Below are 25,648 nucleotides of genomic sequence, written 5' to 3'. Positions count from 1 at the left end.
TCTGTTTCTATTTTGTGGAATAGTTTGAAGAGTATTGGTATTAGGTCTTCTTTGAAGGTTTGATAAAATTCCACACTAAACCCATCTGGTCCTGGGCTTTTTTTGGTTGGGAGACTATTAATGACTGTTTCTATTTCATTAGCAGATATGGGACTGTTTAGATTGTTGATCTGATCTTGATTTAACTTTGGTACCTGGTATCTGTCTAGAAAATTGTCCATTTCATCCAGGTTTTCCAGTTTTGTTGAGTATAGGCTTTTGTAGATCCTGATCTCATGAGTTTTTGGATTTCCTCAGTGTCTGTTGTTATATCTTCCTTTTCATTTCTGATCTTGTTAATTAGGATACTGTCTCTGTGCCCTCTAGTTAGTCTGGCTAAGGGTTTATCTATTTTGTTGATTTTCTCAAAGAACAAGCTCCTGGTTCTTTTGGTTTCTATTTGGTTGATTTCAGCCCTGAGTTTGATTATTTCCTGCCTTTGACTCCTCTTGGGTGAATTTGCTTCTTTTAGTTCTAGTGCTTTCTGGTGTGCTGTCAAATTGCTGGTGTATGCTCTCTCCAGTTTCTTTTTGGAGGCACTTAAAGCTATTAGTTTTCCTCTTAGGACTGCTTTCATTGTGTCCCATAAGTTTGGGTATATTGTGGCTTCATTTTCATTAAACTCTAGAAGGTCTTTAATTTCTTTCTTTACTTCTTTCTTGACCAAGTTATCATGAGTAGAGTGTTGTTAAGCTTCCACGTGTATGTGGGTATTCTATTGTTTATGTTGTTATTGAGGAGCAGCCTTAGTCCATGGTGATCTGATAGGATACAAGGAATTATTTCAATCTTCTTGTATCTGTTGAGGCCTGATTTGTGACCAATTATATGGTCAGTTTTGGAGAAGGTACCATGAAGTGCTGAGAAGAAGGTATATCCTTTTGTTTTAGGATAGAAAGTTCTATAGATATATCTTAAATACATCTATTTCATAACTTCTGTTAGTCTCACTGTGTCTTTGTTTAGTTTCTGTTTCTATGATCTGTCCATTGCAGAGAGTGGGGTGTTGAAATCTCCCACTATTATTGTGTGCTGTGCAATGTGTGCTTTGAGCTTTAGTAAAGTTTCTTTTATGAATGTAGATGCCCTTGCATTTGGAGCATAGAGGTTCAGAATTGAGAGTTCATCTTGGTAGATCATACCTTTGATGAATATGAAGTGTCCCTCCTTATCTTTTTTGATCACTTTAGGGTGAAAGTCAATTTTATTCGATATTAGAATGGCTACTTCAGCTTTTTTCTTGGGACTATTGGCTTGGAAAATTGTTTTCCAGCCTTTTATTCTGAGGCAGTATCTGTCTTTGTCACTGAGGTGGGTTTCCTGTATGCAACAAAATGTTGGGTCCTGTGTACGTACCCAATCTGATAGTCTATGTCTTTTTATTGGGGAATTGAGTGTTGATATTAATAAATATTAAGGAAAAGGAATTGTTGCTTCCTGTTATTTTTGTTGTTAGAGTTGGAATTCCGTTCATGTTGCTATCTTCTTTTAGTTTTTTTTGGAAAATTACACTTTTGCTTTTTCAGAGATGTAGTTCCCGTCCTTGTGTTGGAGTTTTCCATTTAGTACCCTTTGAAGGGCTGGATTTGTGGAAATATATCATGTGAATTTCATTTTGTTATTGAATACTTTGGTTTCTCCATCTATGGTGATTGAGAGTTTTGCTGGGTATAGTAGTCTAGGCTGGCATTTGTGTTTTCTTAGGGTCTGTGTAACATCTGCCCAGGATCTTCTAGCTTTCATAGTCTCTGGTGAGAAGTCTGGTGTAGTTCTGATAAGCCTGCCTTTATATGTTACTTGACCTTTTTCCCTTACTGCTTTCTTTGTTTTGTGCATTTGGTGTTTTGACTATTATGTGGCGGGAGGAATTTCTTTTCTGGTCCAGTCTATTTGGAGTTCTATAGGCTTCTTGTATGTTCATGGGCATCTCTTTCTTTAGGTTAGGGAAGTTTTCTTCTATAATTTTGTTGAAGACATTTACTAACCCTTTAAGTTGAAGGTCTTCACTCTCTTCTATACCTATTATCCTTAGATTTGGTCTTCTCATTGTGTCCTGGATTTCCTGGATGTTTTGGGTTAGGAGCTTTTAGCATTTTGCATTTTCTTTGACTGTTGTGTCAATGTTTTCTTTTTCTTTTTCTTTTCCTTTTTCTTTTTTGGTTTTTCGAGACAGGGTTTCTCTGTGTAGACCTGGCTGTCCTGGAACTCACTCTGTAGACCAGGCTGGCCACCACCGCCCAGCCATGTCGATGTTTTCTATGGTATCTTCTGCCCCTGAGATTCTCTCTTCTATCTCTTATATTCTGTTCGTGATGCTTGCATCTATGTTTCCTGACTTATTTCCTAAGATTTCCAACTCCAGAGTTGTCTCTTTTTGTGATTTCTTTATTGTTTCGACTTCCATTTTTAGGTACTGAATGGTTTTGCTCAATTCCTTCACCTGTTTGTTTGTGTTTTCCTGTAATTCTTTAAGGGATTTTTGTGTTTCCTCTTTAAGAGCTTCTACTTGTTTACTCGTGATCTCCTGCAATTCTTTATGAATATTTTTTGTTTCCTCTTTAAGGTTTTGTACCTCTTTACCTGTGTTCTCCTCTATTTCTTTAAGGGAGTTATTCATGTCCTTCTTAAATTCCTCTAGCACCATTGTGTGATATGATTTTAGATCCAAATCTTGCTTTTCCAGTGTTTTGGGATATCCAGAACTTGCTGTGGTGGGAGTACTAGGTTCTGATGAAGCCAAATAGTCTTGTTTTCTGTTGGTAGGATTCTTGCGTTTGCCTTTCTCCATCTGTTAGTCTCTGGTGTTAGGTGTTCTTGCTGCCTCTGACTAGAGCTTGTTCCTCCTGTGGGTCTGTAAGCCTGTGTCAGCACTTCTGGGAGATCAGTTCTCCTCTCGTAAATCCCAGGCGCAGATGGCTGTTGATCAGTTGTCCGTCCTGAGTCCTGGTGTCAGAGCATACCCTGTAGACAGGATCTACACTTGCAGGAAAGTTACAGAGAGGGCTGTGGGTCTGTTATCCCTCCTAGATATGGTCTGAGGTGGAAAGGATCCCTGACCAGGCTGCCCTGAGACTTGTGAGGCCTGTGCCTCTCGGCTGGTCCCACCTTAGAAAATCACCAGAGAGAAAATGGCGGATCTCACCAGAGTCCCTGGGTTAAAGCACTCCCTGAAGGCAGGCTCTCCACTTGCAGGGAAGGGGCAGAGAGGGTTGCCGATCCACTGCCTTCACTCCTAGGTGTAGACAGAAGTTGAGAGGATCCTGTCCCTGTCACTCTGCGACTTGTGAGGCCTCTGCCTCCTGTCTGGTCCCGTCAGGTTGTCCAGGTCTTTTTGGTTTTCTCTAATCTGTAGTCCAACTCCCAACAATGGTTGGCAGCAGCTGTGAATGGACGTCCAAGGATCTTAGCAGTTGCTCAGACCCACAAGGCAAGCGGACGAAGCAGAGCCGCTATTTACTTCTTACATTTTTTTTTTCTTTTTTTTCAGAGCTGAGTACAGAACCCAGGGCTTTGTGCTTGCTAGGCAGGCACTCTACCACTGAGCTAAATCCCCAACCTCGCTATTTACTTCTTATGCTCCACATCCATAAAATAATTTGTTATTATTTATTTTAGAGCTGACACACCACAGCTAGAAAAAAATGAGCTGAGGGAAGAACTCACCAAGACATGAGCCCTGAGACCTTTCTGGCCTTCTACAGATACTCCAATTCCAACAGTATATAAAACAATTCCTTTTTACAAGAAATCCAGAAGCTAACCGGCAGGCTCCCAAATGCTGAGTGAACACAACACCTGCTCTATTTTATCTGCTAGACGTACTTAAGACACCTACTGTGGAGGTCAAAAAATAAGATCATAAGTTAATATTTTGATTTTTCTGAGGACATGCTAAGACATGGGCTCTGTCTCGCCTCTTATCAGAACACTGTTAAGACTTAGCATACTCTAGATGCTTGAGACACATTAAGAATAAAAAAATGTACTATGCATGGTTGCTCATGCCTGTAATATAGTCACTTGAGGCGATAGCGCAAGAGGAATCAAGAGTTTGAAGCCAATATTCTGATTCTTCCCATAGACAGACTGGGGCACTGGCTCTTGTCTTGCTTGTCTAGGTGCACTGGTGATCTAATACCTAGGGTCTTTGAGAACAAAGATAGTTTGAACTTAAAAGAAAAATTTTAAGAGGCAGCAGAATCTCTAACCAGGCAGATTGGTGAAGGTTTGCTGTACAATGCTAGTACTTAACAACAAAAAGAAATGACTCTTTTCTCTTATGTGAAAATATCAACACAAAGTAACAAGGAAATTGGGCCCATCAAGATGAGTCTCCAAGTAAAGGTGCTTGCCTTTATGCCTGACAACATGAGTCCAAATCCACACAAGTGGTAGCCAAGAGACTGGGGTAGCTGTGCTTGTATCATAAAAATATTAGTCAAACTTTAAAGGAGACTAAGTTCATTATATGATGACAAAGGGGGTCAATGCACCAAGAAGAGATAATTGTAAATATATGCAACCAGTGTCAGAGAACTTAATGATATGCAAAAGAGGATAAAAGGAGGAACAGGTAACAACACAAAAATAATGGGAAACTGGACTTCTATAATAATAGTACAACAAGATGGAATTAACAAAAGAGAATGTCGTAGCACTGTAGAGCAAATTGACTTATCTATAGCCCAAATGGATGTATGTAGAAGATTCTAGAGAACAATGTAGACTATCCTCAGGAGTTCATAGAATATTCTTCAAAGTAGAGGTCACTAAACAAGCCAACAAATTGACAGTGGTTTATGTCATACCTTTGGTTTATATCATACCAAATATTTTTCCAATTACAGTGGAATGCAGTTAGAACTGTCAGCAGAAGAAAATGAAAATTCTCACTATGTAGGCCTTTAAATTTTTACATTTAATAGTTAGCCAGAAGCCGGGCGGTGGTGGCGCACGCCTTTAATCCTAGCACTTGGGAGGCGGAGGCAGGCGGATTTCCGAGTTCGAGGCCAGCCTGGTCTACATAGTGAGTACCAGGACAGCCGGGGTTACAGAGAGAAACCCTGTCTCGAAAAAACCAAAAAAAAAAAAAAAAAAAAAAAATAGTTAGCCAGTAAAACACAGAATCAATGTAAAGAAAAATTAGAAACACCCCTAAATACACTCACTGAAGCAAAAGCAATGCCTAAAAGGGATGTTTATAGTAAAAGGTCAGGTTTTTGTTGTTGTTGTTGTTTTTTAATGGCAATAAAGGCTTCCATAGAAAGATGATCTGGGGCTCCATGGGTCAGAGTGCCTGATACTCTTGCAGAGTTGGTGTCAGACAGCTCACACGTGCCTTTTACTCCAGCTGCTGGGAGATCCAGTGCCTCTGGTCTCCATAGGCACCAGGATACATATGTATAGACACATACATATGCACAATTAAAAGTAAAAAATGTATTTTTTAAAAAGACCTAAAATTTAAAAACTTAACTTCATACCACCAAGAACTAGAACAGGAGATAATTTCAAAGTTATAGGAAATAAAGATCATAGTAGATTTTTGTTTTTCAGTTAGAGAATTGAAAAAAAATCAATAAAGCTAAGTTTAAAAATGTAAATAAAATTGACAGATTGAGCTAGACTAGGAAAAAATAAAAGTGTGGCTAGAGAGATGATTCAGAAGTTTAAGGGTTTTTGTTGCTCTTGCAGAGGACCTACATGGTGGCTTACAACCATCTGTAACTCCAGTTCCAGGGAATTCAACACCCTCTTCTGATCTCCCCATGCAACAGGCACAGACACCATGTATAGTCATGCATTCAGGAAGACACTCGTCTACATACAATAAAAAATAAATCTAAAAAAGAAAGAAAAAACCCACTATGTTGACCAGGCTAGCTGGCCTTAAACTCAAAGCAGTCCACTAGCCTCTGGCTCCCATGTGCCACTATGCCTGACCCCTCTCCCAATTTTTTAATGTATAGTTTTTCTCTGAACTTGGAACAAGGCGAGGGTGTCCTTCCTTGATTCTTGTATTGAGCATAATACTAGAAGTCCTAATAGAGCGAGTAGTCAAGAAAAAGGGATAACTGTCATCCAGCTCAGAAAGGAAGATGGCACCATTTTGTTTTTATGGGACATGATCTGGCATTTTTAGGATCTCTCTATCTTTTGATAGTTTCATTTACCATGTATATGTTCATTATATACATTATATCCTCATTACTTTGTGTTGATATTTTCACATGTATATGGTATATCTTGGTTTTATATCCAACCTAAGTGCTCCCTTTCTCTCTCTGGATCCCCAGCACTTTCCTTCCCAACTTCATGTCATTGTTTCTTATTTAATAACCCATGAGCCCCATGGGTGCTGTCTGTGTGCATGTGTGCATAGCACTGTCCACTGGAACATAGGCAGTCTACCAGCAGCCACACATCCAAAGAAAAATGGCTGCCTCTTCTCTAGCAGTCATCAATAGCAACAGCGCCTCAGCTAGGGGCAGAACCTCATGAGACTCTCCCCTACTCCTACTGTGATTTCATGGGTGGAATGGACACGTCCTATCCAGAATATGCATCCCATGGTGCTCCTCCTCACCATCTGAATGTCTTTCTACTCTATGTCCCACACTCTTCCCCAAGGGTGTGATGTGCGCGTCCCACTTAGGGCTGAGCACGCAGCAGTCACTTATTCTGAGTGCTGTGACCCTACTCAGTTTCTGCACTGTCTGCTGCCAGCTGCAAAAAAGAAGCTTCTCCTACCAAGGCTGAGAGCAGCAGTAATCTGTGGGGACAGACACAGCCATGTAGAAAGCAGTTTGACAGCACAGGGCATGATTTTAGATGTACAGCACCCTAAAGACTCTACAAGAAAAACATGTTAGAACTAATAAAGAAATCTGACAAAGGTGCACAATACAAAATCATGTGAAAACCCGCCTCATTCTTCTCATGAGCTATCTAAAAAAAAGAAAGTGAATTAAAGAGAATTAAAAATATAAAACATGAGGCTTGAAACTATAAGATTTGCAGGTGATATATGAGAAGAGTTCAATGATGATAATTCCTTTAATGAGACAGTGAAAGCACAAGTCCAAACACAAAAACAGCTGGCCTATATCTGGCTAAAGAGTCCCTGACAGCAGCAGACAGTGAGTAAAAGGCAAGTACAAAATGGGCCAGAAGTTCTGCAAAGCATGAATCTGGTAAGTGGCTAATACCCAAATGCCATAAAGAATCCTTCAATTCACTAACAACAACAAATCAATGTAAATAACCTGATTAAAAATGGCTCAGGGACTTACATACAAATCTCTACAAAGAGGAAAACTAATGTTCAGCATCAGTAATTACCAGTTCAATGTAAATCAAAGCTATAATAAAATATCATCTTATACCTGGTCAGATGGTTGTTACCAAAACATCAAAAGGTAACAAGTGTTGGTCAGGCTGTGGTGAAATGGAAAACCTTGTACATTGTTGGTGGGGTGTAAAATGGCCCAGGGACTTAGGGAACAATATAAAGGCTACACACCAATTCATTCTTATTTCTATACCCCTTCTCATTTCTCATCTGCCTGCCTCCCCCCAATCTTCCCAGAGGCTTGTCACCATGTTTTCACTAAGGTAGTGTTCATGTTTGAATAACTGCTTTAAGTTATCCTTTATTTGAAGAGAGAAAAATTACAATCATAGTTCATCAGTATATATATATATATATATATATATATATATATATATATGTAAGTAATGCAATGTTATTTAAATAAAACAGAGACCTCATATTTTTTTTAAAACAGATATTCATCACAGAAAATCTGAAGCTCTTTCAAATGAGGTAAGAGAATTTCTTCTTCCTTCATGTTCTCTTGCATTTTGCCTGTGTGGCTCAGGCATGCATATTCATGCCTGGTTCCTACAGAGGTAAAAGAAGACACTGGATCTTTCTGGGAACCGGAGTTGTAGATGGTTGTGGGCTACCAAGTGGGTGCTGGGAATTGAACCTATGTTCTCTACAAAGGCAGCCAGTGCTCTTAACCACTCTCCAGCCACAAGAGAATTTCTAATAGTCACTATTCTATAAAGAGATGGAATATAAGTAGAACAGTTACAAGTAAAACTTAAAAAGCATCCCTAAAGTTATTCAGTTATTTTTGTTACAGCACTATTTATACTATTAGATAGTTTCAAATTAAATTGCTCTATGGAAACAGACTTAAGCACAAAACAGTAACAATTTAGAAAGTATAGCAAGGAGAAGGAGTCAACAATGTTGATGAAGAAAAGGGAAAGCCCTTGAAATTTTACTTAAGATCTGAAGAGCAGATGACCTAAGCACCAGAATTGCTCATCACAATGTGAACCTAACAATATACATTTAATAATAGAAATCAGTAAAAATGGAATTATCTCAATAATCATTTTTCATTCTATTAAGGAATAAATCCCTATGTACATCAGTAAAGAATAAAAACTTTGTTTCTGCTTTCTGATGCTACTTAATTATTTCCATACTGGTTCTGTGACTGCAAAAAGTCAGTTGAAGAATCAGCATGTACTGTTTTCCCCCAAGTGAAAGAAATAAGTTGGGGAAGCATAGAAACTTTTGTATAACATTGTATAACATTGAGTGCATTTAGTTCAAGAAGCTAGTCTTCATTTTCCTTTTCTTTGTATTATTCTACTATTACATTTCCTTTATTTTATGATGTAATTGTGATATTTTGGTACTAAAGTTTACCTTCCTTCGTGACATTGGTAATATCGATAGTGTGACAGTAAGACATCAGCCCCCAGATTTCCTTAACACGTTGCCAATTTATGCAGTCCAGACTTATGCAAGCCATTGCTTCATAAACAACTGCTTTATCACATTTCAGATAATGATCTATGCTCAGGCCAACTATAAGATTTCTCAGTGTCTTCTTGAGGAATATAATGACTTACAAATATCAATGGTACTATGTAAGGGACAGACATAATTGATTTATTGATTTTAAAAACTCACTAGTGAATAATGATTGATTAAATTTATTCTGTTCCTCTTTTTTTTTTTTTTTTTTTGGCTGGTGGATTATGGTGATAAGGAAGGCCGGGTCATACCAGTTTTAAAGCTGTTAGACCAAAATCATTCAGAGTCATCTTTGGCTAACAATAGTGAATCCACGCTGTTGGAAGATGTTCTGCTGCCCCCTATTCACAGCCTGCAGATAATAGAAGAAGATGAAATGCCACGTTTACAAAAGATCTCTGAGCCAGAAGACAGGCCACACGAAGAGAGGAAAAGTATAGTATTTTCATCGGACGAAGAACTAGTACCCAAACATCCAAGCATTTTAAAAATAAGCTCATCTGTACAAGAGGTAAAGTTGAGACATTTACCCATAAATCCTGAGAGAATAAGGAGAAGGAATTTAGGTCTCTCTCCAACAGAATGAGGTACCAACCGAAAGGAAGAGGGCTAGTGTGGGCTCCTGAGAGTTGAAGTGAAAAGGTGGCTTTCAAAGGGAAGATCCAACAGCAGCTCAACTAAAGTGAGTCTCCCCCCCAGCAAAGCTTCAGACAGGAAAACTCAAAGTAATTATTTTTAAAATCTACTAAATACCAATAAATTCAAAGTTATTCAAATACCTCTAAGTAGAAATGTGTCTAAATATATTAAGTGTTCTTACTCTGTGTGTACTGATCAATTAAGGGGGAAATCCTTTGAAAGAAAAGCAAACTGTCAGTAGTACAAATTGTAATACTGCAAATAGTAATCCCCCTACATTAGTGTGTGATCCTGCTAAAAATTTACTAACAATTACAAATATAAATTCAAGAGACATGTAAAAGCCTGAGAAATTATTTTAGTAGAATTTTAAAAAATTGATGTCTTACAAAACATAGCACATTATTCCCTTGTTTCAGACTCCAAGTGTAAATGTAAGGTACACTAATAAAGCCTTTGTCAGCATCCTCCTTCCTTTACTGCAGCCATTGCATCCCCTTCCCCCTGCCTGGCCTGCCTGGTTGGGCCTCAGTGGGAGAGGATATGCCTGGACTTGCTGGGACTGAGATGCCCCAGGCTAGGTGGGACCCAGGGAGGGTTGACTCCCCTTCTCTGAGAAGTGGTCTGAGAAATAGGAGGGGGGACTGAAACAAGAAGAGGGGGGCTGTAGTCTGGATGTAAAGTGAATAAAAGAAAACTAAGGAGACAACAACAAAAAAGTGGCAGCTGGGAGGAGTTAGAGACCTCAGCAAGGTTTTTTCCCTAGTACCCTGGCTTTTGACATTCCTGTGTTTAGCTCTATCTCCTCATCCTTTTATGGATTCAAACCATAGCTAAATTCCCTCTGAAATTTCAAAAGGTATAGTTATATTAAATAACGTGTCCTTTTAAAAAAATTTATTTAGTTTATGTATTTGAGTACACTTCATACACAACCAGAAGAGGGATTGGATCCCATTACAGATGGTTGTGAGCCACCATGTGGTTGCTGGGAATTGAACTCAGGACTTCTGGAAGAATGGTCAAGGATCTTAATCGCTGAGCCATCTCGCCATCCCTGGGAACTTATTCTTAATTAATAAATAGCTTAAAGAGATATAAATTGGATAATGTTATTTACTTGCTGAAAAGGTAATACATGCTCATAAAAAAGTTTGGAAAATGTAAACATCAAAGATAAGCTAAACTAGGTAACAATGACACACACCTTTAGACTCAGCACTCAGGCTGTAGAGGCAGGTTGATCTCTGTAAGTTCAAGCCCAGCTTGGTCTTGTAGAGTGAGTTCCAGGACAGCCAGAGCTATACAGAAAAACAAAACCCTGTCTTTAAAAAACAACGACAACAACAATAAAAAAAACCCCAAAACCCAAACAAATAAAAGACAAACTAAATACAAGTAGTTATAATTCTCTTACCACTCTAACAATTTTAGTTCTTTCAATCTTTGTTATGCATATGTATATATTTCTTACTTTTCATACTTGAATCAAATTCATTTTTTATTTGAGTTAGTTCTTTGAAATGTTTATATAATAGATTTTGATCATATTTACCCTTCCCCCAATTCCCCCCATGTCTATACCCTTCCAATGCTGTGTACTCTTTTTTTATTTTGTTAAATACATCAAGTATAATTTGCACTGCTAGTGTACTCTTCAGTCAATGTGAGGATTCCTACTGGAACATGGTCAGCTTACAAGGCGCTTAAAGAAATCTGACTCTCCCTCTCTCTGAAGCTATCAGTTTCCAATTGCTCATTAGCTAGGGTAGGACTTCATGCTTATCTGTCTTCTAGGGTGGAATCTTGGTCTGATTTGAACTGGCATAAGTTATCTGTTGAAAGGCCAAACCTACTCCATCTTGGGATCTGCCTCCATTTTAAAAGGAAAAGAGCCTGAGAACTTGACGAGCAGCTGAACCCAAGCTGCATCCAAGTACCAGGAAGGACCCCTAGGCTTGTCCCTGGCCCATACCCCAGAGTTACTCCCTAGCAACAGCCAATCAAGATGAGTCTGATAGTTCCACATGTACTTTCAGACTGTTTGTGATTGCTCATGGTCTTGCTTCAGAGCACCCACCTGTCAACTCACAATAGTCATTCCATTAGATGCTTGTCAGGCTGGAAACCCCCTCGCTTACTTGGCATTTCCTATAAAACCTTGTTCTGCTGAGGGCTCAGGGCCTTGCCTCCCTGCCTGCTGTGTCAGGGTTGGTGGGGAGCCCAAGTTCGAGCTTGAATAAGAGAGACCCTAGTGTGAGTTCATTGGAATTGGCTCCTTGGCAGTCTTTTGGGGTTTGAAATCCTAAATAGGTACCATGGTACAACTTCTCGGTTGTGTCCTAAAAACATTATTTTTTGTTTGCATCCACTCTGACTCTTAATCGTCCCATCTTCTCTTGCAGAATGATCCTTGAGCCTTGGGAGGAGGGGGAAGTGATAGCAATATCCTATTTAGGACTGAACATTCTAGTTTCATTTTCTATGTACCTTGACCAGTTTTACCTCTCTGTGTTAATCACCATACACTACAAAAAGAAACTTCTTCAATGAAGGCTGAAATACCTTCATTGTATTTATACATTTAAATGTAGTAATTTATAGGTATAATAATAAGTCATTATGTGACTATATATAGGCATTGGTTTAATACTCTATCCACTTATAATATTAGTATAGAGTCTCTGCTAGGACCTATGATCTCTGTAGGTGATCTTGGTCCCAAGATCAGCATCAGGTGTGAGTTTCAATTTATGGATCAAATTTTTTAAATCATAAAGTGGGTGATTCCTCCTATAACGTGCCATTATTGTTCCAGTGGGTATATCTTTGCAGGGTTGCTGTTACTGTAGCTTACAAGGTTCACAGCTGGGTAATACATTGATGACTACTTTACTCCTCCAATCATGTTCTTAGTTCCTTCCTTCTAACACTAAAAAGAAGAACACACACATATACACACATACACACGTATACTCTCACACACACATACACACTCACACACACACTGCACACACAAACTCACACACACAGTATCTTTTATGACTTAGCACTTTAAAAATTATACTTGGATTTAGTCTCTGAAATTTTTATGATGTAGAATATTCTTTAATGCTTTTTTATATTTTCAATAAAAACATTTAAATATTAATGGTCCTTTAAGTAATGAAAAATTTAGTGCTTAGTAGTCATTTTTATTTTCCTCCTGTGAATACATTTCGCTTTTGAAGAGTTGGAGGTTTTTCTTAAATTTCAGAATGAATCCTTTTTAACTTAGGAATATTAGTCATTTAAAAGTCTGAAGTTTTGCTGGGTGGCATTGGTGGGTGCCTTTAGTCCTAGCACTGAGAGGCAGAGGCAGGCAGATCTCTATAAATTTGAAGCCAGCCTGGTCTACAGAGCAGTTCCAAGACAGCTAAGACTACACAGAGAGACCTTGTCTAGAAAAGGAAAAAAAAAGTCTGGAGTTTGCCATGGTCTATAGTTTGCTCTTTATGTGGTATATTCAGTCTAACTCCTAAAGCATTCAGTTTGCGTGTGGTAAGTCATTTATTGCTGCATAAGAAGTCACTCCAAGCATTAGTGGCTGAAAACAGCCCCTTCTTCCTTCCTCTCTCTGTGTCCAGTGGAGTTGATTGTGCTTAGTTGGGCAGTTCTGCTTCCTAAGATCTCGGATGTTGTATGGACTTAAAATCATTTACACACTTGACTGGGCTGGAACTCATGGCAGCTCACTTAGGTGACTGACAGTCATTCTCACATTCTCTCCCTCACTTGCTATGTTCTTCTGTGCCTCCTCCCTCCATAATGTCTGGCATTATCTACTCCTCACACACTGCATGGCGGTCTTCATATGGCCCCTCCATGTACTCCTCCAACAAGGCATCTGAACTTCTTATGTGGCAAGCCAGGCATTCTAAAACACAAAAGCAGAAGCCATAGGAGTTTATAAGGCTTAGGCTTAAACGTAGTCTAGGTTCACTTCCACTGCCTCCCAGACTGATTAAACCTTGAGAAGCATTGTCGTTGGGGACCATATTAGAATATAAGGTGCCATACATAGATTGACTTCCCAGCAATTAGCATCCCCGTTACATGTAAACCATTTCCCCTTCCTTCTCAGATCCTCAGTCTCACGCTGATACTTTTAAGAGACACAGGCTGGAAATAAATAATTTTAACATTTAAACCCCCTGGTTTAACAAGTGACAAGCTCCTTAAGTATGGCTGCTCTCAGTTATCTGTCCTCCACACACAGTAGTGACTCAGGAACAGAATTTGTATGTTCTGCAAGCTGGAAACCCCTCAGCATCTCAACAGTAGAGTAAAATGTGATCATTTCACATTTGTGATGGTGGCCTTGGGTCTTGGCTGTATGCTTTTAATTTTTTTTATAAGAAATGACTTTATATAGTCCAGTGTCTGGGTTCTGTGTCTTTTTATGGAGGACATTGTAGATTTAAGTAGTTCTACTCACTTTAAACTATTTCGGTGTGAGATACTATAATTCATTTAAAGTGTGGGTTTCTTATGTAACTAATTATTTTTAATAGTCAACTATCACACCCCCATATGTTTTTAAGACAGGCTTGCATTTCCTTGGGCTTTGCTTTCAGTGGTTGTGGCAAAATAGCCTGAAGTGTTGAGGAGTTTGTCTAGAAGACAGAGCCTAAGTTGCCACCTAATATTCTCCAAATAATGTATGTTAGGCATCCGATAACATCCTTTTTTTGGTTTTAAATAATGTTAAAGCCTTGTTATCTTGGCCCTGAAATCAGATTTGACTAGCAATGCCCTAGATTTGCTTTCTTTCTGCCATGAGATCATTTCTTACTTTGAAACTCATAGACTAGAAAGATAATTTCTTACTTTGAGACTCATTGACTAGACATATATGTGGTATATTTTCCAACACCAGCAAAGTGTGGTTCAGGGTTGTTTACTGTGAATGTTGCTTCAAGAAACAACAGTCCCTCTTCTAGCTAACTTTATACGCTTTCAGCATGAAACCTAGAACTCTTAGCCAGATACTCCAGTTGTGTCTGCCATGAGACTAGTAAGAGAGCCGCCAGACTTTGTTACCATGATATTGTTTAGTTTCTAGTAAAAATCACTTTCACATCTTTCTCATACTGTTTTCTTTTGGATTTTCCATTTTTTCCCCAAGATGTAGCTTCCAAACAAATTCCACATTTTAGGGTTCTGTTACTTTAGCAATTTATCTCTTGGTACCCATTTCTAAATAGTTACATAGCAACTATCCCAAAACTTAATGTCTGGAAACATTTTTACTCTCAAGAACTTGTTTCATAGTCTATACTTCTCTGGGAAGTTCTGTTTCACCCAATATCAACTGAAAAAAAATGCTGTCCTGGAGTTCGTCATCCCAACACGGCTCCTTCATGTCTGGTGCCTTATTGGAAAAGGCTGAAGACTGGTACCACTTAAGATCCTGGAATGACTGAGCCCTGGACTCTATGCTGTCTCAGAGTCGCTCCCTCTCCACAAGTTTATAGTAGGAAAGGAAGCACTTCTATTATAACAGCTTAGAGTCTTTATTAAAGATATCTAGTATGTGAATATTAATCATCTTTCCATAGGTGTATGTCACATGTGCATATCCAGCCAACTGCACATTAAAATTGTTTTACAAAATGCGTCTTATGCAATGTATGTTTCCCCTATGCAAGTGCATATAACAATATTTTTATAGTTTAATATTTTGAGTGCTATAAGTACTTAGCAAGATATGCACAGGTTATATGCAAACACCATCTTATTCTCTGTAAGGGACTTGACTATTTGAGGATTCTAGTATACTATGAGGGTCCTGGAACCAATCGCCAATGGAAACTAAGGGGCAACTACTTGAATTTAAATATGCTGTAGTAAACTGACTAGTGATCCCTAAAGATAACAAGTCCTGATCTCTGGGTCCTGTAAATGTTAATCTCATATGGCAAAGGCTTTGCCGATGTGATTAAGATGCTAAGGTGGGAAATAATGGTAGGCTACCAAGGTGGGCCTAAATGCCATCATAATATCCTTGTAAGAGTCAGATGGGAACAGACACTCAAGGAGCAAGTGATGTGAAGATGGAGCAGTGGGATTTGGAGTCAAGGAACATCTCTTTCACCAGAAGCTGGTTGATGCAAGAATGGATTTCCTCCATCCATTCTTCCCAGCTTCCAGAGGAAGCACAACCCTCCTTCTCTTGATTTCAACCTAGTAAAACTGGTTTTGGACTTCTGACATTCAGAAGTGTGAGAAAATAAATGTGATTGTTTCAAGTCACCAAATACGTGGTAATTTATTATAGCAAGCACACAAAGCAAGTACAATGTGTGTTAGTCTTGTTTTCATTGCTTTGACAAAGTACCTGAGAAAAATAAAAGAGAAAACATGTACTTGGCTTATAGTCCTGGAGGCCCAGAGTTGCCTGCTGCTTTAGGTCTGAGTCTCATGTCATTTATGAGACTACTTACCTCCTAGCAGCCAGGAAGCCAAGACGAGTGAGTTCAGAGAAGAGATCTACCCTTGAAAAGCATGCCCCAGCAACTGTCCTTAGTCAGGCCCCATTCCCACAGTTTCCATCACCTCAGAATACTCCATTCAGGTATGAATGGATACACGGATCAATTCGCTGATTAGATCAGAGTTTTCATGATATAAGTACCTCTCAGTGATTGGAGCTGCTAGCTGAAGACTGACCATGCCTTGAACATACAAGCATTTTGGGAAACAGTTCATATCCAACACGTAACAGTGCTAAAGAAAAACATTCTCTAGCAATATGTACTAGAATTGAACCTTTCCTCCCCTCCCCTTTCTTTGCTTCCTTCTTATACATACAGTGTTTAGTCTATCTGTTGTCTTTAGGCTCATAGGCCACATCTTGGCTGATTCAACAACAATGGGTCTACCAGATTGCAATTTCCTTCAGTGTAAAGCAATCTGATTTTAAAAGAGTGCTCTCTCTTGATACTAAAGATTTTTTTTTAAAAAATATACTTGATGACTCCACAGGATGCTGGAATTTGCCGAACTTGGAGATTGGTCTACCCAGATAATTAACCAGGATAAATGCTAGTCTTTCATCTTGTCAGTTGTACCTTTGGTACAGATGAACTCTAAATTTATACATGTCCACAGTTTCCTCTCTCGAGCTTCACCATAGTGAAGCTAAGAGTGAAGAAACACTTGTCTATCCAATAGTCCTCTAGACATTGCCACTTGAAGTTTCTGTAAGCGACAACATTTTATCCACTGTTTATTGGCCATGTCTTGTCTTATTTTTTAGAAAAAAATTTGTTTTTAAAATTTTGTTTTTATCTTTTGAGATTATAATTACATCATTTCCTCTCTGGACACTGCCATAGGATACCCCTTTCTCTTTCTCTCTCTCTCTCTCCCTCTCCCTCTCCCTCTCCCTCTCCCTCTCCCTCTCCCTCTCTCTCTCTATCTCTCTCTCTCTCTCTCTCTCTCTCTCTTTCTTTTTTGGTTTTTTGAGACAGGGTTTCTCTGTGTAGCTCTGGCTATTCTGGAACTCACTCTGTTGACCAGGCTGGCCCCGAACTCAGAAATCCACCTGCCTCTGCCTCCCAAGTGCTGGGATTAAAGGCGTGCGCCACAAACGCCCGGCCTGAGATAAACTGTGTTTTATCTACAGTGCCTGATTCACTGAAATGTAGCTGACCTTCATTTTGGGAAGAAATGTGAACCTGATTTTTGGGTGGGATTTTGTTGCTGTTGTTTTTAATCTAAGACTATGGCTTTCTCATAATGTTTGTTTGTTTGTTTATATATATGAGTACCCTGTCCTTCTCTTCATGCACACCAGAAGAGGGCATCAAATCCCATTACAGATAGTTATGAGCCACCATGTGGTTGCTGAGACTTGAACTCAGGACCTCTGGAAGAGCAATCGGTGCTCTTAACTGCTGAGCCATCTCATCAGTTCCCCTCAAAATGTTTTTAAAGAATAGTTTTACTAGATACTTAATTTTTGGTTGACAGTGTTTGTTTCTGGAGCTGTTTCCACTCCATTGCCCTTTGGCTGCCCTCTATTGTAGTGAGAAGTCAATATTACATGTACTTGGTTCCTCACACATTGAGTGATTTTTTTTTCTCACCAAAAGTCTCTTCTTTCTGTCATTTGATAGTTTTCCAGTCTCATTAAGGTTTGGGTGACAAACATGTTTATATGCTTTAGCATATAAGGGTTTTGTGTATATATAACAATTAAACTAAGCTAATTAACATTCATGCCATTACATTACATGTAGTTTTTCATCATATATGTTTACAGTATATAATATAATGTTTTGGGACATATATAGAAAGTAAAAAGTTTACTATATGAAGCACTTAACATACACATATAATTACCTCTTTGTGGAAAGAGTAGCTAAAATCTACTCAGCATGGATCTCATATGCAGTATATCATTTTGTTTTTAAAGGCATCCAGGTTTTTTCTATTTAACTTTATGTATATGAATGTTCTGCTTTTGTGTGTGTGTGTGTGTGTGTGTGTGTGTGTGTGTGTGTGTGTTTCATGCTTGGTGCCTGTTAAGGTCAGAAGAGGGTGTCAGATCCCATGGAACAGGTGTTAGGACAGCTATAAGCCATCTTGTGGATTTTGGGTGTGGTGGTTTGAATATGCTTGGCCCATAGGAAGTGGTACTGTTAGGACATGTGGCCTTGTTTGAGGAAGTGTGTCACTATAGGCTTTGGAGGTCTCCTCCTATGCTCAGAAGGAGCTGCTCATAGTGGAAGAGAGCTTCCTCCTAGTTGCTTGAGAATGCCAGTTGCCTTTGAATCAAAAAGCAGAACTCTCAACTCCTCCAGCACCACGTCTGCCTGCATGCTGTCATGCTTCCTGCTATGATGATAATGAGCTAAACCTCTGAAATTGTAAGCGAGCTCCAATTTTAATTATAAATGTTTGCCTTTATAAAGTTGTCTTGACCATGGTGCTTTTTCATGGCAATGGAAACCCTAACTAAGACAGAAGTTGGTCCAGTGTATTGCTCTGATAGGCCTGACAATGTCTTTGTTTGGAGGAATGTGGACTTTGAGACTTTGGATCTGGGAATCGAGGGATGTTTAAGTGGGACTTAATAAGCCACCCATCTTCATAGGCACATGGAAGACACTAGCACTTTAGTTGACTTGAACGCTGGAGATTGTTTTTACAATGTTTTGGTGAAGAATGTTGCTTTTTGTCCTTGTCCAAAGAGTTTTCCTGTGCTAGGAAGGTAAAGAGATTTATATTAATTGCATTAACAAAGGAAATCTTGAAGCCCAGAAGACTTTGCCTTCTGGTTTACTTTCATGAAGAGTGATTTGATCAAGCACAGCAAGCTTAGAAAGGAAAAATACAAAATGTATGGTTCCAGGAATAAAGGGACACCAGGAAGTAGAATGAAGTAAATCCTATGTTTAGGGATATTAAGTGGAATTAAGTGAGTGGTCACCTCAGCGGAAGATCCCACCCAGCTAAACATAAGCATGTGCTGTTGTGTGAGGGAGAGTTTTTTTTTATCACATTAGGCATTATTATGACCCAGTTATTATTTTTATTTGGTCATAAGGAGATATGATTATGTGTCAAATTGACAAGGGATTGATTATGATGGCTATTCTCAGTTTTCAACTTAAGATCTATAATGAAAAGCTTAGGTCCAGGCATGGTGGCACATGCCTTTAATTCCAGGAGGCAGAGCAAGCAGATCTCTGAGTTCAAGGTCAGCCTGTAACAGAGCAATATCCATGTAAACAAAAGCTTAAGTCCAGATATGGAGGTACGTGCCTTTGATCTCAGCATTCAGGAGATAGGGCCATGCAGCTCTTGTGAGTTCAAGTTCAATCTACAGAGCAAGTTCCAGGAAAGCCAAGCTTAAAGCAGTGAAAGAGTTGGAAAACAGAAAGCTGCTGCTGATGTAATAGAACAAGGGACCAAGTTTCAGCTCCAGCAAGCAACAGAATTCAGTAGCTTAGGTCATGTGGCTCTGGGTTTAGAGTCAAGAATAGAAGGAACTACTGGGACAATTGATGCTGGTTAGATGGATCTAAGAAATTAGTGGTGATTAAGAAGAGACCAACATTGGGCTGGCAAGATGGTTCAGCGGGTAAGAGCACTGACTGCTCTTCCAAAGGTCCTGAGTTCAAATCCCAGCAACCACATGGTGGCTCACAACCACCCATAATGAGATCTGATTCCCTCTTCTGGAGTGTCTGAAGTCAGCTACAGTGTACTTATGTATAATAATAAATAAATCCTAAAAAAAAAAAAACCAAGAGACCAGCATCACTAAGTTGAAGTCTTCTGGATTGTGTTTCCTGAGAGCACAAAGCAGCTGTGTTCCAGAGTTAGCCAATGTTGTACCTTGTGCTGTACTTGGACTTGGAAATGTGTAAGAATCACCCAGGTAGTGCTGGTTTTGAAGGCATGAAGGGGTCAAGGAGAGCAGCTGAGACTTGGCACTGTGAGAGGTCGGGAAAGAGAGCCTGTGAGAGGCTATTGGTGATGCCTAGTTGTAGCAGAACACTCAGATAATTGGAGATGCCAGTACCATGGGATGATCACCAAGAACAGTAGCAGCATTGGAGTGGAGTCAACCAGACCCTAGAGTGCTACAGAGGGCAGAGCTGGAGAAATGACTCAGACCCTTTGGAGGGGCCCAAAAGATCATATGTGGATCCCAGACATTGGAACAAGAAGCTGTAACAGTGAAGTTGCCTTAGATATGCCAAGATGTCAGAGCCGTGGGATGCCTGCAGAGGAAAGCTGCTAACAGAGAGTGGAACCAGCCCAAGAGAATGAAGCTTGTTGCTGTTGAATGCTACATCTGCCAACGACAGTTAACCAGTAACTTGGAGATCTGAAGAGTGCTCTGAAACTGGACATGGAGACAGAGTTTGGAGTCTGACCTGCTAGTTTTAGGTCTTGCTTTGGTCCAGTATTTCCTTGCTATGACATTTTGGAATGGTAATGTATATCTTGTGCCATGATATGTTAGAAGTATGTGATCTGCATGAGACTGTAATAAACTATGGGGATTTTTGAAGTTGGACTAAACATATTTTACATTATGCTATAGTTAGGTATGGACCTCCTTAGACTCATGTGTTTGAGCAAGCCTATGGGAACCAGGGAGTGGAATGTGGTGGTTTGGATATGCTTATCCCAAAGGGAGTAATACTGTTAGGAGGTTGTTCTTGATGGAGGAAATGTATCACTTTGGGGGTGGGCTTTGGAGGGCTCCTCCTATGCTTAGGAGGAGCATACCCTCCCTCTTTGCTCAGGAGGCGCTCCATGCTCTAATCCCCTGAGTCATCTCTCTGGCCCCTGCAGTATAGTTTTGTTAGTATTTACTTTGTATGTTGTACTTTAGATTTCTGCCATGTTAATCATTCATTTCTACTATTTTTAAATTCTCTGCCTGTATATGCATGCTCCATCCCCATAACCACTGTTTTGTCCTCTATCTCTGTATATTAGAATTTTTATTTTTTAGATTTCACATCAAGTGAGATCATATGATACCTTTCTTTGTGTCTAGATTAGATACATTTAAAACAATGTATTTTAGGCTAGTTCATGTTGTGGCAAATGGAAAAAAATCTCATTCTTTTCACAGGGATAGACAAAGAGAAAAAATTAAGTTGTTTGACAGAGTCTTGGAAACTATTTTCTAGGCAAAATATGTCATACTTGACTTTCCAAAAATTTATGAAAGGTTACATATTTGGCACAATATTACGACTCTTTAAATTTTTGTATACATATACTCATGCACATATGTGTGTAAGATCGTGTACAAAAGCTTGTGTATGCTTGTGCATGCGTGTGTAGAAGTCAGATGATAGCCTCGGATGTCACTCAGGAACATCCACCTCCTTTGAGACAAAGCCTCTCTCATTGGCCTAGAACTCACCAAGTAGGCTGGGTGGCTGGCAAGCAGGCCCAAAGGACCCATCTATTGCTACCTCCCCAGTGCTGGGATTACAAGTCCACACCATTATGCCCAGAATTTTTATTGGGGTTTGAGGATTGAATTAAAATTCTCATGCTTGTGAGGCAAGTACTTTACTACTGAGCTGCTATCCCAGTGCCACAAAGAACTCTTCAGTCTTCTATATGGACACTTTCCCCACTATGCCTGGGTGCACTGATGGCAGTAATCATGGGACTGTGGGGTTCTTGAGTCCTTCTATATGATAAAGTCCTAAGAGGACTTAATATATTATTTCCATTTCATTATTTTTATGAGTCTTTTAAAAATAAAAATAAATAAAACTACATAACATTCAAGTTTCCCTTATCTCCAGTGTCTGATTTCATTTACCATTCTTGACCCAGTGGCAAATACTATTGGGAATTTAGTAAGATTTCACTATATAGAAACCTGTGAGTCATGACAGATATCCTGGCAGCCAATTAGGAAGTCTTGGAGAAAAGAATATTAGAAGACAAAAGTCAAAGAGTCTGGAAGTAGAGACATGTGAATGGCACACAGTGGAATGAGCACAAAGTCTGAGGGTAATGCATTTAACAACTGTCTACCATGGGACAGCTATTAAGTAGGCAGCTACACAAAAGACAGCCAGCTAATGGCACTTACCTTTTGTCATCAGATTCTGCAAGAATGACACCATAGATGAAGTAATGAAGTAGCAAGTGTTTCTACAAAGAGATTTGCAGGTGCTCAGCAGTCCCATTCTTATTTATCAAAGTTGAGTTAGCTGTTAACTCTGTCTGATGTCTCATCTGGCAGCAACAATGAGCAATGTGGAACCTCTCAAGACCATGTTGTCTCTTGAAGGATAGAGCTGGTCACCAGACATAGGTTTATTATTTGAGAACTTTTCCCTCCTTGAAAGTATTGATAATTTATTTTAACACATACAAATAATTTTTTTTTTTTTTTTGGTTTTTCGAAAGGGGTTTCTTTGTGTAGCCCTGGCTGACCTGGAACTCACTCTAGAGACCAGGCTGGCCTCGAGCTCAGAAATCCACCTGCCTCTGCCTCCCAAGTGCTGGGATTAAAAGCGTGCGCCACCACTGCCTGGCTACAAATAATATTTTAAGAATGGATATTCTTTTAGTTTCTTTTGAACTCATCAACATTGGTATTGCTTGCAGGGTGAGGTCCAGTATCTCATGATATCATATAATGTTTAATCAGACCCAACTGATGGTGAAGAAGGTACAGAAGTGGGCACCATGTCTGTAATCTCAGCACTCACTGGAGCCTAAGGCAGAGAGAGAAAAAGTACAAGGTCATACTCAGCTACAAAACACTTTAGAGGTGACCGTGAGCTACATGCGACCTTATCTTTAAAAACATAGTAAGTGATGAGTTGTGAAATGACCTGTTCAGACTGTACAGTGGCGATTCACAGACTATACCTTGCCAGGTACACAGTTCTTTATACACATGTGTAATTCCTATCAGTAGAGTACATGAGTCTAAGAAAGAAAACAAAAGTGCCCAATTAGACTCATTCCCAGTGGCTCACTTGTTGGGGCTGTTGTAGAATTAGGAAATAGAAATAAGAAATCTGGTTGTGCTTCAGATGAACAATTTGTCTCATCCAATATTTGGGACATACTTTTAATATATTGTTTACCTGAAAGCTAGTTTAATTGAGCTTCCTGTGTTTCATCTGGCAACCCATCATCTGGATAATTTTTATTATCATAGGACTCTAGATTCTATAGGTTTGAAGTTCTTAGTCCCTAAATGGAGGACACTCTCATTAGGAGATGAAAGAAGAGATCCATTAAACTATATATTATAACTACTGTTTAGGCAATTCTATTATGACAAAGTACCAGCAGGCATGGGAAATAGTGGCCATTTTAGATGCCAGTGCAATGAACTGAGTGTTCTTGGCAGTTGGGCTTGGAGGGAAATGTGAGATGCCCAGGAATCCATACTCAGATTTTGATAACAGGCCAGCTATTTACTTTGTCCCAGAAGGAATTAGGCATGAAGATCAGATGTGTGTGAGACGAAGGTAGGAGAGTGTTGACTGTTGACTTGAAAGCAGCTGCAGTTGCAGGAGCTCTAGTTACTCCACTAATGTTCTAGATTTCACCTAGGAAGAGAGAATCTTGGAGGATCCGTTTTCAGTACATACACAGGAAATGGATTTCCAAAGCACAAGAGATAGATTTTTGTGGGTGTCTACTTTTAGGAACGAAGGACTTCATCCCAATCTGCTGGCATGCTTCTAGAAGAAAGCCTCTATCCATCATTCCTCGTTGGGAATTATTTCAACTAGAGAAAACAGCTTTATCCATGTGTTTGCTCATCCCCCAAGGCCCTGAAAATTGCCACTCTGCATTGTTTCTAAGGACCTGTCCTTTCTGAATACTTAATACAAACAAAGCTTTATGGATATATAGCATTTTGTTTCTGGCTTTTACTTAGCATTTTTTATATGTAGATGATTTTTAATCTAGGTTCTGTGTATGAGAGAAAACATATGATATGTGTCTTACTGAATTTGTCTTACTAGATCCAGCAGACACAATTTCCAGTTCCAATCATTTTCCTGCGAATGCCATGGGTCCATTTTAACTTGTGAATGAATAAGGTTCCATTGCATATATGTGTGCCACATTTTCTTTATGTCATCGTTGATAGACATCTTGACCAGTTCTATTTCCTGACTACTGTAATAGGACAGCTGCACTGATATGCATGGCTATGAAGGTTTTTGTGGAATGCTTATAGAGTCCTGAGGTGAGCATCCAAGAGGTAATGCTGAGTGTTACCCTTGCCAACATGAGCTGTCATTGTTTTATTAATCTTGGCCAAACTGACTGGTGTAAGATAAAACTCAAGGTGGTTTTGATTTGCATTTCCCTGATAATTAAGGATATTAAACAATTCTTTGAGTATTAGTTAGATATTTGTATTTCATCTTCTGAGAACTCATATCTGTACCTCATTTTTAATTGTTTTGATTTCTTGATGTCCAGGGTTTTGAAAAATTCTTGATATATTTTAGACATCACCCTTCTATCAGATGTGTAATTGGTATAGATTCTTTCCAATCCAATAGCCTGCTGCTGTGCCTGACTGGTTCCCTTTGCCATACAGAAGCATTTCAGTTTCGGGAGGTCTCGCATCATGATTTCTGTGCCTGTGCTACAGGTGTCTTGTTCCAAAACTCCTTTCCTGTGCCAATGAGTTCAAAACTACTTCCCATTTTATTTTTTTAAAAATCAGATTTAGCTTTTCTGCTGAGGAAATGAAAAGTTTTTAATTTCCTTAATTTCTTTCTTGATCCATTTTTCATTGAGTCCTGAGTTGTTCAGCTTTCATAAATTTATAAAGTCACTTTTGCTGATACCTGACTTTAATATATGGTAGATGCAGGTGTTATTTCAGTATTCTTGTATTTGTTGAGGCTTGCTGTGTCCAGATATGTGGTTCCTTTTGAAGGAAGGTCCACAAGCTGCTGAGAGGGTAGGGCCATTTGCTTTGTGACATATTTAACTCCAGAATTTGTTAGTTTTTGTCTGTATGGCCTACCTGTCTAATGGTAAGAACAGAGTATTCACTATCATTGTATGAAGGTCAATATACGATTTTAGATGTAGTAATGTTTCTTTTATAAACATAGATGCCCTTGTGTTTGGTGCAATATCTTCTTAGTGGGTTTTTACCTTGATGAAAATGTAGTGCCCAGTCCTACCTCTTCTTATAGTTTTGGCTTGATGTCTATTCTTTTCAGACTTTAAAGTGGCTACACCTGCTTGCTTCTTTGGTACAATTGCTTGGAATACATTCTTCCATCCTTTTACTCAGAGCTGATAGCTATTTTTTTAATTAGATATTTTCTTTTTTTTAAAACTTTCATTGCATTATGATGAGAAAAGTTACATGATTTCAATTTATCTGAATTTGTTAACATTTAAAAACATATTTCAATTAAATATAATTGAATCACATTCTTGGTTCCCCTTTGTACCACTGCTCCTCCCAGAGACCCCCCTTCAATACCTACAATATCCTTTTTGTCATATTTCTTAAAATTTATAGATTATAACAATAAAAATAAGTATTATAAAAGTTGTTTGATATAAAACTACAATCAATTTAACAGTCTT

At 39.0% G+C, this 25,648-nt stretch overlaps 1 protein-coding gene across 2 annotated transcripts in view; it reads left to right on the top strand.

Moving 5' to 3' along the window:
* Positions 1–25,648, top strand: part of C2cd6 (C2 calcium dependent domain containing 6) — a 103,415-nt gene that overhangs the window by 44,248 nt on the left and 33,519 nt on the right. The window contains exons 12-13 of one of the 2 annotated variants that reach the window (XM_031367593.1): positions 7,827–7,864; positions 9,093–9,389. In XM_031367593.1, coding sequence (XP_031223453.1) covers positions 7,827–7,864; positions 9,093–9,389 — 335 coding nt within the window. The remainder of the gene's footprint in view (positions 1–7,826; positions 7,865–9,092; positions 9,390–25,648) is intronic. The other variant, XM_031367594.1, reaches the window with a different exon arrangement.

This window comes from Mastomys coucha, unplaced genomic scaffold (assembly GCF_008632895.1).
Source record: "Mastomys coucha isolate ucsf_1 unplaced genomic scaffold, UCSF_Mcou_1 pScaffold14, whole genome shotgun sequence".
Classification (NCBI taxonomy): Eukaryota; Metazoa; Chordata; class Mammalia; order Rodentia; family Muridae; genus Mastomys; species Mastomys coucha.
Note: the sequence above shows the minus strand (reverse complement) of the source record. Positions and strands in the feature narration are given on the sequence as shown.